Source organism: Anticarsia gemmatalis, chromosome 7, assembly GCF_050436995.1.
Source record: "Anticarsia gemmatalis isolate Benzon Research Colony breed Stoneville strain chromosome 7, ilAntGemm2 primary, whole genome shotgun sequence".
Classification (NCBI taxonomy): Eukaryota; Metazoa; Arthropoda; class Insecta; order Lepidoptera; family Erebidae; genus Anticarsia; species Anticarsia gemmatalis.
The window spans coordinates 6,649,914-6,665,525 of record NC_134751.1 but is presented as its reverse complement, the minus strand read 5'-3'; the positions used below and the strand labels follow the sequence as shown (position 1 = coordinate 6,665,525).

Here is a 15,612-nt window from a genome sequence, read left to right as displayed (position 1 = left end):
GATGTGTTGAAACAAGAAAATAGAACATCTGGCAATTTGTAACGGTCTGCCAGAAAAAAAGGCAAACCTTTTTCCGTTGAATTCAGTAGCTTTTACGCATGAATGAATATGTTGTTGTGTTATCTAATGTACCTGTCCGAAGGCTTGTGTACACGACGATTTAACACTTTATCGTTGAAATACTTATTTAACGTTACTTTGTACATAAATATTCATCGCAGGACAAAGTTTCAGGCCGTTCGTCTAACGCAACATCAGAGAACTAACTTTTACTAAAGTAAACCTAAATGCCGACTTCAATACATATGTACAAACGCTGGAAGTGTTACAAAATATTCAGCAACTTGGTATAAGGCAGGCAGAGTTTCATTTATGTTTATACATCTTTCTCTTGTCTATGTAGGCAATGTCCTAAGGAAGTAAAATCTAATAAACATACAGCCTGGGTATTGTTTAAGAAGTCAATAAGTTAACCCATCGACTTTCCTTGAGCATTAATCTATATTTAGAATTGGATATTAAATAGAGATAAAAAGCCACAATAAAAGTGGACTTTGTTAAACAAAAAGTTATATCCTCGGGCAATGCTTAAAAAGGTAGCAGGTTCACCACACCACCGAAATTAAACAATACAATCGGGGCCCGACATTGCCCGACAATCAAAACGATTAAACTGTTTTTGATATACACCTAATCATAAAAAATAGATCAACTTTAAAAATAGTGAGTCTCCCACCTACGGCGTTCCCACTGGCCGTCAGTCGCTCACGTAACCAAATACAGGATGATATTATAGGACGCTTTATCGAAGCGTTTATTTTAATTCGAACTGTCAGAGATGAGACAAAAAACTCTCGGTCGGTCGTAGCTACTGGGCGCGGGTGCGCGGGCGCCTCGTAACGTGATCACGCCATAAGAATTCCAACTGTCTGTGTGAGAAAATTCACTAAAATCCGTACAATATCAGTTTAGGGTGAAATACCTGTAAGAAACTCAGTCCTCTTAAGTTACTTGTTTATCTTTTAATCCTATACGCTTTACAAGATGTGTAGTAGAGTCGCTGTGATTTATTTGCTTACTTAACAAATCTTTCGAGTAAAACAGTCATTATGTTTTTAAATGTCCTACAAAGGTTATGGGAGTGCACTCACAGAAAACAGCAAAAAAGACCCATAACAGCTCTACAATACCTTCTATCACATGTTCAAGTGTATCATAGCTATCAGTTCTAATGCGTGTTTATTTTTAATAGCATTAGAAGCTCATGCAACGCTCTCGGTAATGGTCGGTGTCGCTCGGTGTCGCTCGGTGCAGCAAAGTGCAGGCTGGGGCGCAGACGGCTCAAATTTCGCGGTAGAGCGCAGGCGCGCGCGACCGCGCAATTTCCCCGCCGCAACACTGCGCTCGCGCCGCGGCATCGCTGCCCTATGCGCTATACGCTTTCTATGCAAATGTATTTGATACCTTAAAATTTAGAAATATTACCTCTTCATAAGGTACATAAGAATATTTTTTATATAAAATTAAATTAGTGACACTGGCAAAAGCGTAAGTATATGGTAGAGCCATAGAGCGTACTATATTAAATTGTAACTTAACTTCGTGCAACTTCAAATATAGTCTCATTTTTGTTTGTATTAAGATAGTTCGTTAGTAATAAATTACCTAAGTATATGAAACTTAACTTACATTTACACGCTTATTTTTCAAACTTAACTTCTTTGATTAAATCAATATTGTAGCTACCTCAGTAGGTACCATATTCGTTCCATTAAATATACCCGAATGCTCTATCTTAGCAACAATAGAAACATGCCCGTAGCTACCCAATTATTAACCGATACGGCTGTATAATTTATAAAATTGACAAAAATTATATTCCGGTAGTCGGTGGGCAGTTATAATATTTTTTGTGCGTTACACCCCCGAAACACAAACCGAAAAAAAGACGTCGGAGCACGCGACACGCGATCCGACGTTCCGATGAAAAAATACTACATCGATAATCAAATCTCTGCGAGTTCGTTGGATATTAAACGGCTATAAATTATCCTAATAGCTTGGAACTATTATATCTACCACAGCGGCGTTCAGTAAGCTACCTAGAACCTTTGTCCAGTTTCTAATTCATTTTTTGTGCATAGCTGCGAATACGGGGTACCGCAACTAATAACTAGTTGACCACTAAAGATGGGCCCAAATATTTAGCAGGTTATTATGTCTTAAAATAACAGTTTAAGTAAACGATTTTGACCACAATTCTTCTAATAGACAGCTACCATAAGTAAAGGGATCTACGTTTTGGTTCTACTTCTTTTGGTTTTGCCGACTATATTCAACGGAAAAATTGCTAATAACTTTACGAAAAAAAGTGGTTCGTTCCTTTTTTTTGTTTAATTATGTAATTAATAATTTAAATATTTAATGAAGTTATTCTTAAGTGGGGGTTTAATTATGCATCAGTACTGCCAGAAGTAAGTACAGCTACAATAAGCTCTTTGTAAGCAAGTATGCTGTATCTGGTTTTTTTTTTGTAATTTTATTTGTTAATCGGATTATAAAAAAAATTCGAGACGCAGGAAAAGTCTATTGCCAAATCCCTATTGTCAAAATTAACAAGCATAATAATAATATTTTTATAAATAAATGGAAATAAACATCAAATCACGCTAAGCTACCGTGTACAAAGTTATGCCTCCGATTTTTTCTTAATGCAGGCTTATAAAGATGCCAACGTCATCTATTTTTTATTACAAGTACTAATATCTATAAAAATATTAGTTGAAGCGCCATCTAGTATCATTAATATTGGCTACGTAAGACATACGCATGGACAAGAGTTCGTAATTTGTAATCTAGAGGGCAGTGTTTGGTACTTTACTGCCATCTACTGCGCTTTTAACAAAGCTAAAGGTCCCGAAAACTTTGAGTAGTTCATGTTTTCCAGACAATCCAACAACACTCCTGAACAAAAAAAGGATAAATAATTCCATTCGTTGTGCCACGCCACAAGGCTACAGAAAATAAGGAGTAATTTATAGATGGCAGCACTAATCCTTTTTTTAAATTGCTGTTGTGGAAAACTTAACCATAATGATAATGTAGAAGATCTTTGCCAAGTGTTCTTTAAGACTTATTAAACATTTTTTTATAGAAATACGCACATGTGTCGCCTACGTTGTTAGTTAGTCTATCACCATTGACCAATGATAATCCGTTATGATCCATTATCCAATCACTAAAAAAATACGTTAAAAATCAGTTCAGCCACTTCTATCAAAAATAAGAACAGATAAAGGCACAGTTACATTTTTAATAACAATAGTCTAAATCTACAGTATGGATTTAATTACTAAAACCTTTTTGCAATAGACACCAGAGAGTTTTGAAAGTGGCTTTTAACTTCTGAAACGACGAGGAATATATTCGTGTTAAGCAAAAAAACCACTCCACTTTCTTTAAAAACGCCTGTATAATTAGATTACCTCTCTGTTTTAAGGCTTATGTTAAACCATTATTGTATTATTACAAGCAACACAACATCTAAGTAAGTAAGATAATTGACTGTCCTCTTGGTGAAAAATTCTTAGTTATCATAATATGTTACCCTACACCTCTAAACCTTAAAACGCTAGGAATTTTGAAACCCTTGCCTTTGCTTACACATACAAATTGGATACAGGTGTACCAAAATATCTCCGAACAGGAAAATTATTGCTCTATAATCGCCGTAGTCGAAAACATTATTGTTTGGAAAACAATGATAAAATAGACGTAAGATATTCTTTAAAAAAATACACAAAAACCGGTGACATTATTCTTTATCCAGGTCCATGGTGACTAATCCTAACACGACCCCCTACTTAAGTCCTATACTTACACGGTTGCCGGGGGATAAGCAGATTATAGGAAAGCTGAACAATACCGACAATGACCGGCCTCTGAATGTTTTCCGTCGTTTAAAATGAGATAGAGCCCAACAATGTCCATATGAGAATTATAACAATGCCTCTCGGAAATTGTTTGTGTAAAACAAAACAGATGTCGGCATTAATGGAATTATTTCATACAAGCCGTCCTCTGTGACTCTGCCCTTTGTTGTAAAATATTTGTCGCGATTGAATCAACGGCACCTGCTGTCGTTTTCACTGTAGGGAAAAAGGTGGAAAAATCAGTTTCATCAGACTATGTATAATCCAACCGTATTTACATGTTCTAGACTGGTATGTCGTATAAGAATACATGCTGTAAGCAGTATTATGTATTGTTATAGGTTCTTCGCTATATTTTATGTCAGAGAAAATACCTAAACGCATAGTGCGTAAAAGAAAATTTACGCTTCTGCATACAGGCATAATAAAAACCAAAAATAATGTCATCATGTAGCATACATGGCATAATTTTATTGTTGCCAAAAACCTCCAATAATTTCAATTCATAAGATTGAAAAGATTTTATATAGTTTGACTTAATTTTATGAACCTAGCCCGTATTTACGGTCCGAGTTATAAGATCACATCGATCAAGTATATTGTCTCATTTATCTTGTTAAATACGATTACGCGCTGTTATTAAGTAGCACTTGTTGAAGTTGTTGACGGAATACCTAACAAATAGCTCAATCCTGCGCTACTTACTTATAATTGTATATTTAGGGTAAAAGTAACTATTACAGAAACTCTGATAACTAAATATTTATACACTATAACATTTTATAATGCTAAAGAGTTTTAAAGCGATGAAATCTGTAACTGTACCCAGCATTCAAAATATTTTTTTGTAAATCACAATATTGAATCTCTTACTTCCTGTAATAAAGCACTTGTTAAGAGACCATCATTAAGCGTTTTAATAAATTAAAAATGCTTGATACTAGCTAAGATTAAATTAAAACTCACCTTAATTTCCAAAAAGAAAATACTCTTAAAGAAAATCCTTATTTAATATCCAATTTCCTCATTTTTCCTGAACAAACTAGTAAAATATTCATGAATTTTGATTTTCTAATTAAAATGGTCTTCTGAGTAATAATTGGATTCAATATAAACTAGGGGTTGCCGATATCCAAACACTTCAAAGGCGACAGCTAATCTAATAAATAATAAAATTAATATTGGGTATCTTTACATTTTGCTGTTCAAACTTCACGTAAAAAGCTATTACAAAAACGTTATTCTTGGCGTGTGATTCTTAATTCATCACTCAGATGTTTCCCTTAATGGCTTTCGTGACCTTTCACACCCCTTGAGCAGGAAATAAAGGTACGAAGGAGCCTCATTATTTAAAATATCACCTTATAGGTCGTATCTTATGGGTGAACAGACTACTAATCATGTATATGTTTGTTGAGATTACTCAGTCATTTTTCCACGAAGGTTCAGGCGATACTTGTAACAGTATAACCAATATAAGGTGCTCGTATTATATTATCGGATTGCGGACAATTTCTGAGAATATCTGTCCTAACACATAGACCCAACAACATTTTGACTGATCCGGAAATCGAACCAAACCTCAAGACACAATTTTAAAATACCGTTATAGTGAATACTTACTTCTAAACTGGCATTTAAGTATTCAAGCTCATAAATATCATGTGAAAAATGACATCATACCAGGTTGTGTAATAAAAAAGAAGTATGTCATATAATCCATCATTGTAAATTAAAACCAGCTGCACCTAGTTACCCAGGTCCCACTAGTTTTAATTTGAATAGAATTTATAACGAATCCCTAGACGATAGCTATTATACAAAATGCAATGCTAACTGCAATAAGCCCGCAATGCGGCACCTTGTTAAGGAAATGAAATAAAACAACCGATAGCAATATCACAATTTAATGGACAATTATTAAAAATACAGAATATTAGCTATTATATTTTCGTATATACTTTTAAATTTAATAAGATATAAAATTAGGTTTTAGAAATTCATAAATTCTGATAGCGATATATTTTTATCTCATTATATAATATATTCATTAAGGCGCATACTGACTTGTCTACGAGATATAGAGAGAGCGTAGTTTACGTCACAGGCGTCATAGCGCATGGCGATAGCCGCGCGGTGACATGCCGCTATGAAAATAGCATCGCAAAAAACATTATTATATCACACCGACATTCAGAGTATAAATCATCAGTGTCACAAATCAGTACGCATATTTAAATTGGAGCTATAATATACTTCTATAAGTCAACGACACGAGTAATACACGTATAATAAAATATAAAGAGATTATTAAAGTTTAGATTCGATTAGTAAATATGAGGCCTGCCTATCGCAGACCGTTGAAAATCACGAGACTCATCAGACTAATGCCGTCATATAGTCCCATAGACTCATAGACTCATTCACTCCGACTACGTTACGTGTAGCGGTGTAGTACATTAGATATTCAATCATGTAATGCGTCGTTTCTGGTAAAGATAGATTGGAATGCTTAATAATTGAGTATAAAGATATGTATACGCTCTACTAATGACTAGAAACACGCTATGACAGAATAATTTATTAATTTCAATTTTATTAACAAAATATAGGTTTACCTAATCGTAGCCTCTAAAAGATGAAAATTTATTGAATAAGGAACTTTTTATTTTAATATAAGATTTAAATATATTCCAATCTAGAATTGATGCAGACTATATGTGGTAAATAGCACGTTCTACACTACGTATAATAAGATAAAGAGTTAGTAATTGTGGCTACAGCGAGTACACAATACAAAGTAGTAGAGTCATCGATATCATTGTTCCCATTCGTTAATTGATCGCATCATGAAACTTTCATAATGCACTTAAATATAAATTTGTTCGTGTAATTTCCGCTCAGTTCAGTTATTTCTTTTACAAATAACTATGTTTGACATTGTTTTACATTGGCACCAATTAAATTTTATACAAATTCACATCGACAAACTAAAAGCTACTTATAATTTGGTTACAAAATTAATTTCAAGAATACAATTTGTTAAATTAAATTAACCAATCTTAAAACTATAACGAGCGTACTTATAGTTTAACAAATATTGATAAATAACTAATACAACTTACACTTAGTAATAAATCGTAAATAATACAATTATATTATTTATAGATCCGATAAACTAACTAAAGTTTATACTTACGAAATATTATAAAAATACATCAAACATTAGACGTAAACAACAAAAAAAAATTTATACACACTTAATAATAACAATATTAAAAATACAGCGCAGTGTATGTATGGCAAAATGTGGTTGAAGAAGAATATGAAATTCCAATATGAGTGAATAGTGTTGTCCGATCTTATATACCTCTAGAGGTAGTAAGTCATGGAATAACGGCTAGAAGTATTTAGAACCAGAGGTATGGTTCGTTCAAATGCAAATCGGTCAAATCTTGAAGTCTTCACGCGTTATCTTAGACCTTAACATCTAAAGTTATCTGACAACACTATTCCTCAAATTGGGCAGTAAAGTGTTTGATGTGAGTTCTAAATGTCACTCTCGAGCAGGCCTACCCGCGAGCGTGGATTATCGCAATCAATTAACTCGATGTCCTCCGTGTCATGTGTGGCCACACTCTCACCCATCAAGTGAGCTTGCCCGTTCGTATTATTTATCATAGCTTTTCCCTTGTTGTCGTCTTCCAGCTTCAGGATCTCGATCTCAACACCGGTCTCATCTTTATCGACCGCCGTCCGACTGGGACGACGGTCAAGTTCCTGTCAGGTGGCTTGGATTTCAGCAAATTCGTGCTCCTCATATTGCAAGCTCTTTTCCGCAAGACGGAAGCTTTCAAGAAACTCGTTAAGATCGACCAATCCGTCTTTGTTGATGTCCATTAGGCGACAAATGTCGACTAACTGCTCTTGAGTCATGGGATTCGGCATGTACTTGCCGATCAGTTGACAGGCTTCCGAGAATTCTTCCAACGTTATGAAACCTAAAACAAAATGGATAGTTAGAAGGCTTTAGTAAATAACTAACCTACATTTAACTCCAAGTATACCTTAATAGTTAAATTAATATTCAAATGCACATTTAACGAATATAACGAATCCTAAAGTGAAACATTTAAATGTAATTGCGTGCAACCTCACCTGAGTTATCTTTGTCCAGAATCTTAAATATGGCTTCCAAGCTGCTTTTATTCTTATACAAAGTCTCCACGACGTTCGAAGAGTCCGTTTTACGGCCAATTTTCTGGAAGGGAAATACGATAACGTATCATTAGAATTGTGACATTTGGTTTGTTAATGTGACACCCTCGTTCGTAAAACTCGATAGGCTCTCTTGGTACTTGCGAACTAAGTGTTATTATTATGGTCTCGTGGCATGAAACCTGCCATATTATTATAACCCTAGAGGTATTCTAGCGCTCACTCAGATATAATAATTTTTGAGGTAATTGGGAACAAAAATGCAATCGTGCACCCCGTCGGGAAAGCGTATTGCGTGGATGATTGATATCGAGTGAACTGTATTGTAAAGAACATCGGCATTGTTTTTGATCGAATTCAAACTATTTAACCTTTGTATCACAAAGGCATTGAATGTGAAAATAATTACTATATTCGAAATGCGTGTCAGTACAATTAAAAAAATAAACAAAGATAAAAATAATTGAATTTCTGATGATGGACATTATTTTTCAATTTGACACAACAGACAATATAGTTCAGTCCATGGGGTAGTTTTTGTTCAAGTTAATATAAATAAAAAATGAAATACCAATACGTTAAGTTAAGGCACAGAGTAACTGCTTCCTAGTCTTCAATATAGCTAATACGAATAGGTATTACAGGTAATTATTTGTACTTTATTTTATATGTGTACAAACACACATTTAAAAATACTCATAATATATTATTATTATTTATTATTAGGTCGGGGAAAAATTCTTTTCGCATTACATTATGTATGAACTTGTACATAGCATTATAGTGTTGACATGTACAAAAATTCAATTTAACCAGTCAAATAACAATGCAAAGATATAAATATCATACTCGTGGTTCCATATTCATAAATACGCTGCCGGGATAATGGAAACATCATAACTACGATGAATTTCGAAACATTTTTATATGGGAACGTGGAAATAAAAACGTTCTGTTTATATATTCATACAAACTGGAGCGGTATCGAGTGTTTCATAATACAAGAGAAACACTCGTACACGCCAAATACATATGGACGTTTTAATTCCGTGGTATTAAAAAAGGGTTAGGAATTGATATTTCTAATGCAATTTATTGGTAAAAGTGTAAGGCTGAAACTGAATTTAAGTTTGTAATTATAAATCTAAACAGGCAATGCCCATCTTCTCAATTAAATATAATATCGTAAGAAATCAAGAGAAGCTCAATAACTGACTTAACATTCATAGTCGTGAATCAAACCGCAGTATGTAATGTGCTACAATCCAATCATAAATTAGACTAAAGTTTCTCTTGTACCACATATACAATGTGTATAATACTTACGCTCGCAGATAAATCAAATGTATCCATGTATCGGACACGTCTCGTCTCCAAATCGGTCCGCACGAGTTTGTCCTTAAGCATCCTCCAGGGAAGGCCCAAGTGCGTTATATCTTCCATCGCTTGGCACCAGTCACTGATCGATATGTAACCTACAAATATTTTTATCACATCAAATACGAAAATAGGCAATCTATTTCAAAATAATATTAGCATTTAATATAAAACGAACCAGAAAAACATGGAGAATTGGACGTTTAACATTTCAATAAAATCTATTTCTGTCTATTCGAATTCGTATACTACTCACATCTTTCACCCCGCATAAGATTAAATTAAAGACTCAGTGAGAGTTCGCTCATCAAGCCAATTAACCTTTATGTTTGTGAAGGAGTACGCACCGCTTTGATCCAAATCCATGCTGCGGAATGTAGCCTCCAGAGACCTCCGTACCACCATAATCTGGTTGTGGAGCTCCCTCATAGCGGAGGACTCGACTAAGCCGACTCTTTGACGGAAAGTGAGACGGCGAGTTCGAGACACCGCGGCTGTGTATTGTACGAACTGTCGCTCTAAGGAGTTGCCACAAAGTTTTAAGTAAGCTCCTTTGTTCGACCCCAGCTCATAGTAGTTCGACGCCGAGAATATTGTGATTACCTGTCGAAAATAATTATTGATTACGTTATTGTAACTCCACAAAAGAAAGTGATTAACAACCTAGACGAATTTATCGACTTAAGAACTGGATTTGTGATCAAAAAACTTTATTAACAAAGAAAAGTTGAGTGAATAGTTACGAGAACAAAAGAAAAAATAGTACTGAAATTATATTCACTTTAAAGCAAACAGATTCTGACAGAACCTTGGCTGGAAGATATTAAATTACAAAGGTAATAAAAATCCGTAGAATCAAAGTTCAAGGAAAATATGAAGAAAAATAACGCAATTTGTTGATTCCCTGTATTTATAGTTATCATCAAATAAAATAACACGAAGGTAAAGTCAAGTGCACGTGTGTTTCGTCTACTAGCATAATCAAGAGTAATCACTATGGTTCAATCGTGCTGTAAATAAGATTCAATACCTTCGAAACATTTCTGAACGTTATGAATGATGTGTGTACATTTTATATTACACAACATGCTAATTTTCTTTCATAGCACACGACTCAAAATAAACTAGATACCGTCACATGCACGCCAAACGTTAGTAGGGTAACTCGCTGATGAAATATCCAAGCAATCTGCATTCAAGCCAAAGAATGAAATTGGAGCGTCTGCTGAAATATGTAAATGGAAGTCCAACCAATCTCGCTTAGTACGTACTTTGTGGAAATTTGTTACAAACCAAATACTGAGTACCTTCGTAAGTACTATCATCAACGTTTTATGACCACACCAAACCTCTTTAATGGAGTTTCTCAAATTATTCTCATACATGTGAACACGTTTTATATAGTGTAGCTATACGCTTGTTGTGTATTTAAATGAAAAATTATCAAACTTTAAATTAATTTTTAATGGTGCCGAATTTTCCTCAGTAACTCGTGGAAAGAATTCTTAAAGATAATGAAACCAATTTTGTCAGTTTATAAACTCAATTTTCATAATTAACGACTTAAAAAATCTGAAGATAAGGCATCAACTTTTTATTTAACTATCTTTAAATCCAGTTTTTATTTAGCTAAAATTAAAATATTTGTCTAGGATGAAATATATACGAAGAGAGAATTTGTATTTAGGTTGAAAGGCATTATCATAGACTCGTAGTTAGCCCACGCAGAGAAAATGGTTAATAATATAGTTCCATTTGAGTCGAACGCAATAAACACTACTTTCGAATTCTGTAAGCCAAAGCGTTTTCTTGCAAGTGCTCAGCGTGCAAACGAGTAACACGTTGTTGAAATTCCTTCAGTCCTGTGATCATTAATCGATAGCCTATTAAACTGGTATGGTAAAAAAGGGTACAGAGAGAGAAAAGGTTTATGGAAGGTTTTATGAAGACATAATCAAAAGAGGTCTTGCCGGGGGCTGAGTTTCAAATATAATTTTGATCACTAATCGTTTTTGTGCAATACACCTATACATTTGTATAGGTTAGGGTAAAAATGTTATCTTTTTTGGCTTGTCGGAGCTACGCTACGGCTACGGACATCCGAGCACCCGGACGGACGTACAGATAGGCCGAGTTCGGAATCGACTACCAACTATTTTAGTTCAGCAATTTGGCATATCCATTTCGGTAGCTACTCGTATGTAAAATTGCGAAGTATGGTTAAAATAAAGCCACATAAATAAAGGCCAAATAGGTTTTCAAACCGATGTCACATCTCAATAAAATACCAGAATTTGTGGCTCCAATAATCTAAGACGATAGTTGGTATCTGTCTACTTTATCCGTGTGCCCCAGATAATCCTGTAGCTATCATGTACGATACCCACGGGAAAAGCGAGGCGGATTCTTCTAAGACGAAAACTTACTTTCCTTTACCATGTGATTGGGTTTACATTTCGATTTAGTACCAAAATCAAGTTGGGGGAAACTGTTATTTAAAGGTACAACGCAATCTTTGAGAAATATCGTTGTAAATAAATCGGTAAGCTAGATTATACTTTTACATTGAGCAACATACGTGCGAAGTCATACAAACTCTATTAAGGGGATCTGACGTTGAAATGTTAGTGAGATTACTTCTAGCACCTCGACGGGGAAAATGTAAGCATATTTGCCTCGTAATAGAAGCAATCAGATTCCGCATAATTCAACACTAGTATTTTTTTCCATTGGTTTTTCTTTTACGGATGCAATCAAGTTAAATATTAATTTCGACACTATTTAAAAACTAATCATGCATCGTTAAATTCATTAATATGAAGACACATAGCAACAAGACCGTGAGTTCTGTTATTTTATTAAACAGCTACCTGTCTATAAACTGGCCGCGCTTATAATTGTTACTTTAATCCCTTAAGCCAGTAAGTTAATTTGCTTTTACTTACGTTGCCATTATGAAGTAGTTCGTATCCCCCAGGCTTGCACTCGTGGCTTCTGATAAGGAAACTCAGCTTATTCTTCTGAAGGAACGTAGCGGTGACGTCAGGACCGAAGTATGTTCCTGCACCACGCAGGGCGTTGGCGACACAGCCTCCAGTACATTGAGGGTCCGACCATAAGATGTCAAACACCTGACAAATAAAAAAATAATTGAAGATCGCAATTTATAGGTAAGTATCTTCTGATATCATCGCATTTGACATTAAAATGACTTAAAAAGTAATGTTACCAAATACGCTTTTCCATTTTACAAAAATGTCGATAGCAACTCAAAAACACAATAGCGGCTCGTAATCTCCCCTCTAAAGAAACTTTATCAAACAGTGTTTGCAAAGATCAGTCGCTATTAAAAGCAAATTCCATAATTTTTATTCTGAAAAGAATATCTTGAAATCTTGAAGTGAAAATAAAACATAAATCATATTTCACGAGCTATTTTTTACCGCTACACTGACATATTCTTTGTTGCGAAAGTTCTCAACTATTTTTCACCTAGAAACTTTGAGGTCAAAAATGCCACAATTTTTCATAATAGAAGCTGTATATTAAAGTCTGCAACTGTCTAAAAATCACTCAACAATTTCAACTAACTAACATAACATTATAGATGTAAACAAAACTGTAATCTCTTTAAATGTCGTACACAGACATAATAAAGTGTGTTCATGTAATGTATGTTCTAAACCGTAACCAATATACAAACAACAATTCATTTGGTTATATTGATCGTGAAAGCGGCCGTGTCACGATAATCAATGTGGTGTAAATAAACGTCAGCCTGTCTCCGAGTGAATGAATGAATGACAATGTACGTCCTTCACGTCACGCCGGCGTTACTCAGCCTTAGGTATATTAATTAACTAGCTTCGGACATAGTATCGCTCTTTTCGGGGATTAACGTTTATTGATGCCGAACGCTTCAGTGGAATTATGTGTTTATCTGTCTAACGGTCAATGAGGAGTCACGTCTTGCTCACGAGTTATTTCGCCTTAATTACTATTGCCCAAGAGATTTTTATATAGCTAATATAATTGTATTGTTGTAAGTAATTAAGGTTTGACTTCAAATTAATATTAATTAACTAGCAAACCTGCATTATTTATAAAATCCGCGCTGTTTCTTATTCATGGGGCGAACCTGAAATGATTGATTTTTCATACAATATTTACGATCAACGTGATAAAATCAAAAAGAAATACATCACGACGAAGTCGGAAATTAATTTCCTATGGATTACTCTACATAATAACGCTGTTTATCCCGATCAAAATACAACCGTGAAGGTGTTTCCTGCATCTTAAAGTAGACCGGTACGGCAGGGTGCTGATATAAAATAGATTTATGTACCTAATTATCGTTATAAAAGTAGTCACGTGAACTACAAGAAAAGTATAAATATCTCAAGCACATAGTACCTACACAATTGAAAATATTCCCAGACATCGGGTTCGTTTCAAGTGGCAACAACTACATCTGTATTTTATACGTTTATTTTGATCACTCAATGAGTAAGCGTTCAAAGTTTTTTCTGTAAATTTTCGTGCGCCGACAGAATACAATGATTTACTGCACAAAGTAACTGCTCTCATACATTACGTACTAAAACTATCGAAAGACAATTTGGCGCTATCGGATTTCAGGCGAATAGAACATTTGTTACGCAGCGATGATCTACTATACGTGAATGTTATAAATTTCTCTGTAAATATCTGAATTCGATCGCAATATTTTACGTAACTTGAATGTTTAGAATTTATTTGAGTTGTTTAAGGAATGGAGTACGAACGAGAGAATGGTATTATGTCGGCTACCTAGCAAAGTTATCTAAATTGAAAGGGTTTACACCTCCATAAAGTTGACAAAACGTGCGGAAGCTACCTGCCGTCCTCTCGTTACGGCTATTTTGTCAACTATAGACTTTAATCAATTTCAGGCGGCAGCCCCAAATACCTAAAGCGTGGGGGTAAGAAACCCCAATTTACCGCTAACTCTAAGGTATTCGACGCTTCCATTGTTTAGATCTGGATCTTGGAAGGGAGTTTAATGACTTGCCTACCGTTTTACTGCGATTGCCCTCATTTTACGTACGTCGTTTCCAGAAATTATTGTACATTTTAAAATCAACGTACTGTCATAAAGAGTGCAGAGTTTTACGTCAGCACTTATCAGAGTACTTGTGCATTTATCGGAGTAGATACTTGTGCACTTATGGTACGCCAGCTGAACCATTTGTATTGCGGATTACAAACATTTAACTCTAGAGTACCACTTCATCCAACGAGTAGGAAATTTAAAATTTATATTCGGGAGATATTGCGGGTAACTTCGTTATTATATTTTCAAAAGTACCTCAAAATAATCACGAAATAAATAAAGGACTGACCGTTCCTTTTCATTTTAATGGTCCATTGAAAAAACCCTGATTAAACTGTACAAGTAGGAGCGAGCTCAGAGCTCAAGTAGACTGTAGAGCTACCCACTGAACAAAGGTCACCGGCCAACGATCAAAGCATTCAAATAAATAAGTACAAACTAGAGTACATTCAAAGCTACAAACCACTAAGTAATCATTTCTAATGAAGCGTGGATATACTATTGACTACTATCGTAAAATGAAATCTAAATTTATCTTGATTTAAATGTATTATATTCTATTTATACAAGTAGAAGATATTCCTGCTAAAATTTGAAATACGGAAATTTGGAAGAACAGTATACATATTTTATTTATAGATGTTGGGAATGGAATCTGATCCTTTATATTACTAAATCAAGAGAAAGAGGATAAAGTAATAAAACTTGATTTAAAAATAATCCGAGAAATAGCCTTAATTGATTGTAGAATTCGTGGAAAAGCGCAATCATTCATTCATTATTGGCCGCGGTTTACTAGAAACAGGTATTATATTTACATGGAATTCATGTCTATTCGGAGACCTACCCACGCCTTATACCACTGTACTAGGAATGCCTTCAATTAGCGTGACTCCATAACAGGACGAAGACATAAAAAACGTCGCACAGGTGTCACGTACTTACACGGTACTCTATTTAAGGTAAATACAGCTAATTATGTAGTACCTT

The 15,612-nt window shown here is 34.6% G+C and overlaps 1 protein-coding gene across 1 annotated transcript in view; it reads right to left on the bottom strand.

The window, feature by feature from the left end:
• Positions 1–5,825: 5,825 nt before the first annotated feature.
• Positions 5,826–15,612, bottom strand: part of rdgC (retinal degeneration C) — a 59,969-nt gene continuing 50,182 nt past the window's right edge. The window contains exons 11-15 of the mRNA XM_076116749.1: positions 12,473–12,658; positions 9,875–10,130; positions 9,477–9,625; positions 8,091–8,193; positions 5,826–7,933 (exon numbers count right to left, since the gene is read on the bottom strand). Coding sequence (XP_075972864.1) covers positions 7,716–7,933; positions 8,091–8,193; positions 9,477–9,625; positions 9,875–10,130; positions 12,473–12,658 — 912 coding nt within the window. The 3' untranslated portion in view covers positions 5,826–7,715. The remainder of the gene's footprint in view (positions 7,934–8,090; positions 8,194–9,476; positions 9,626–9,874; positions 10,131–12,472; positions 12,659–15,612) is intronic.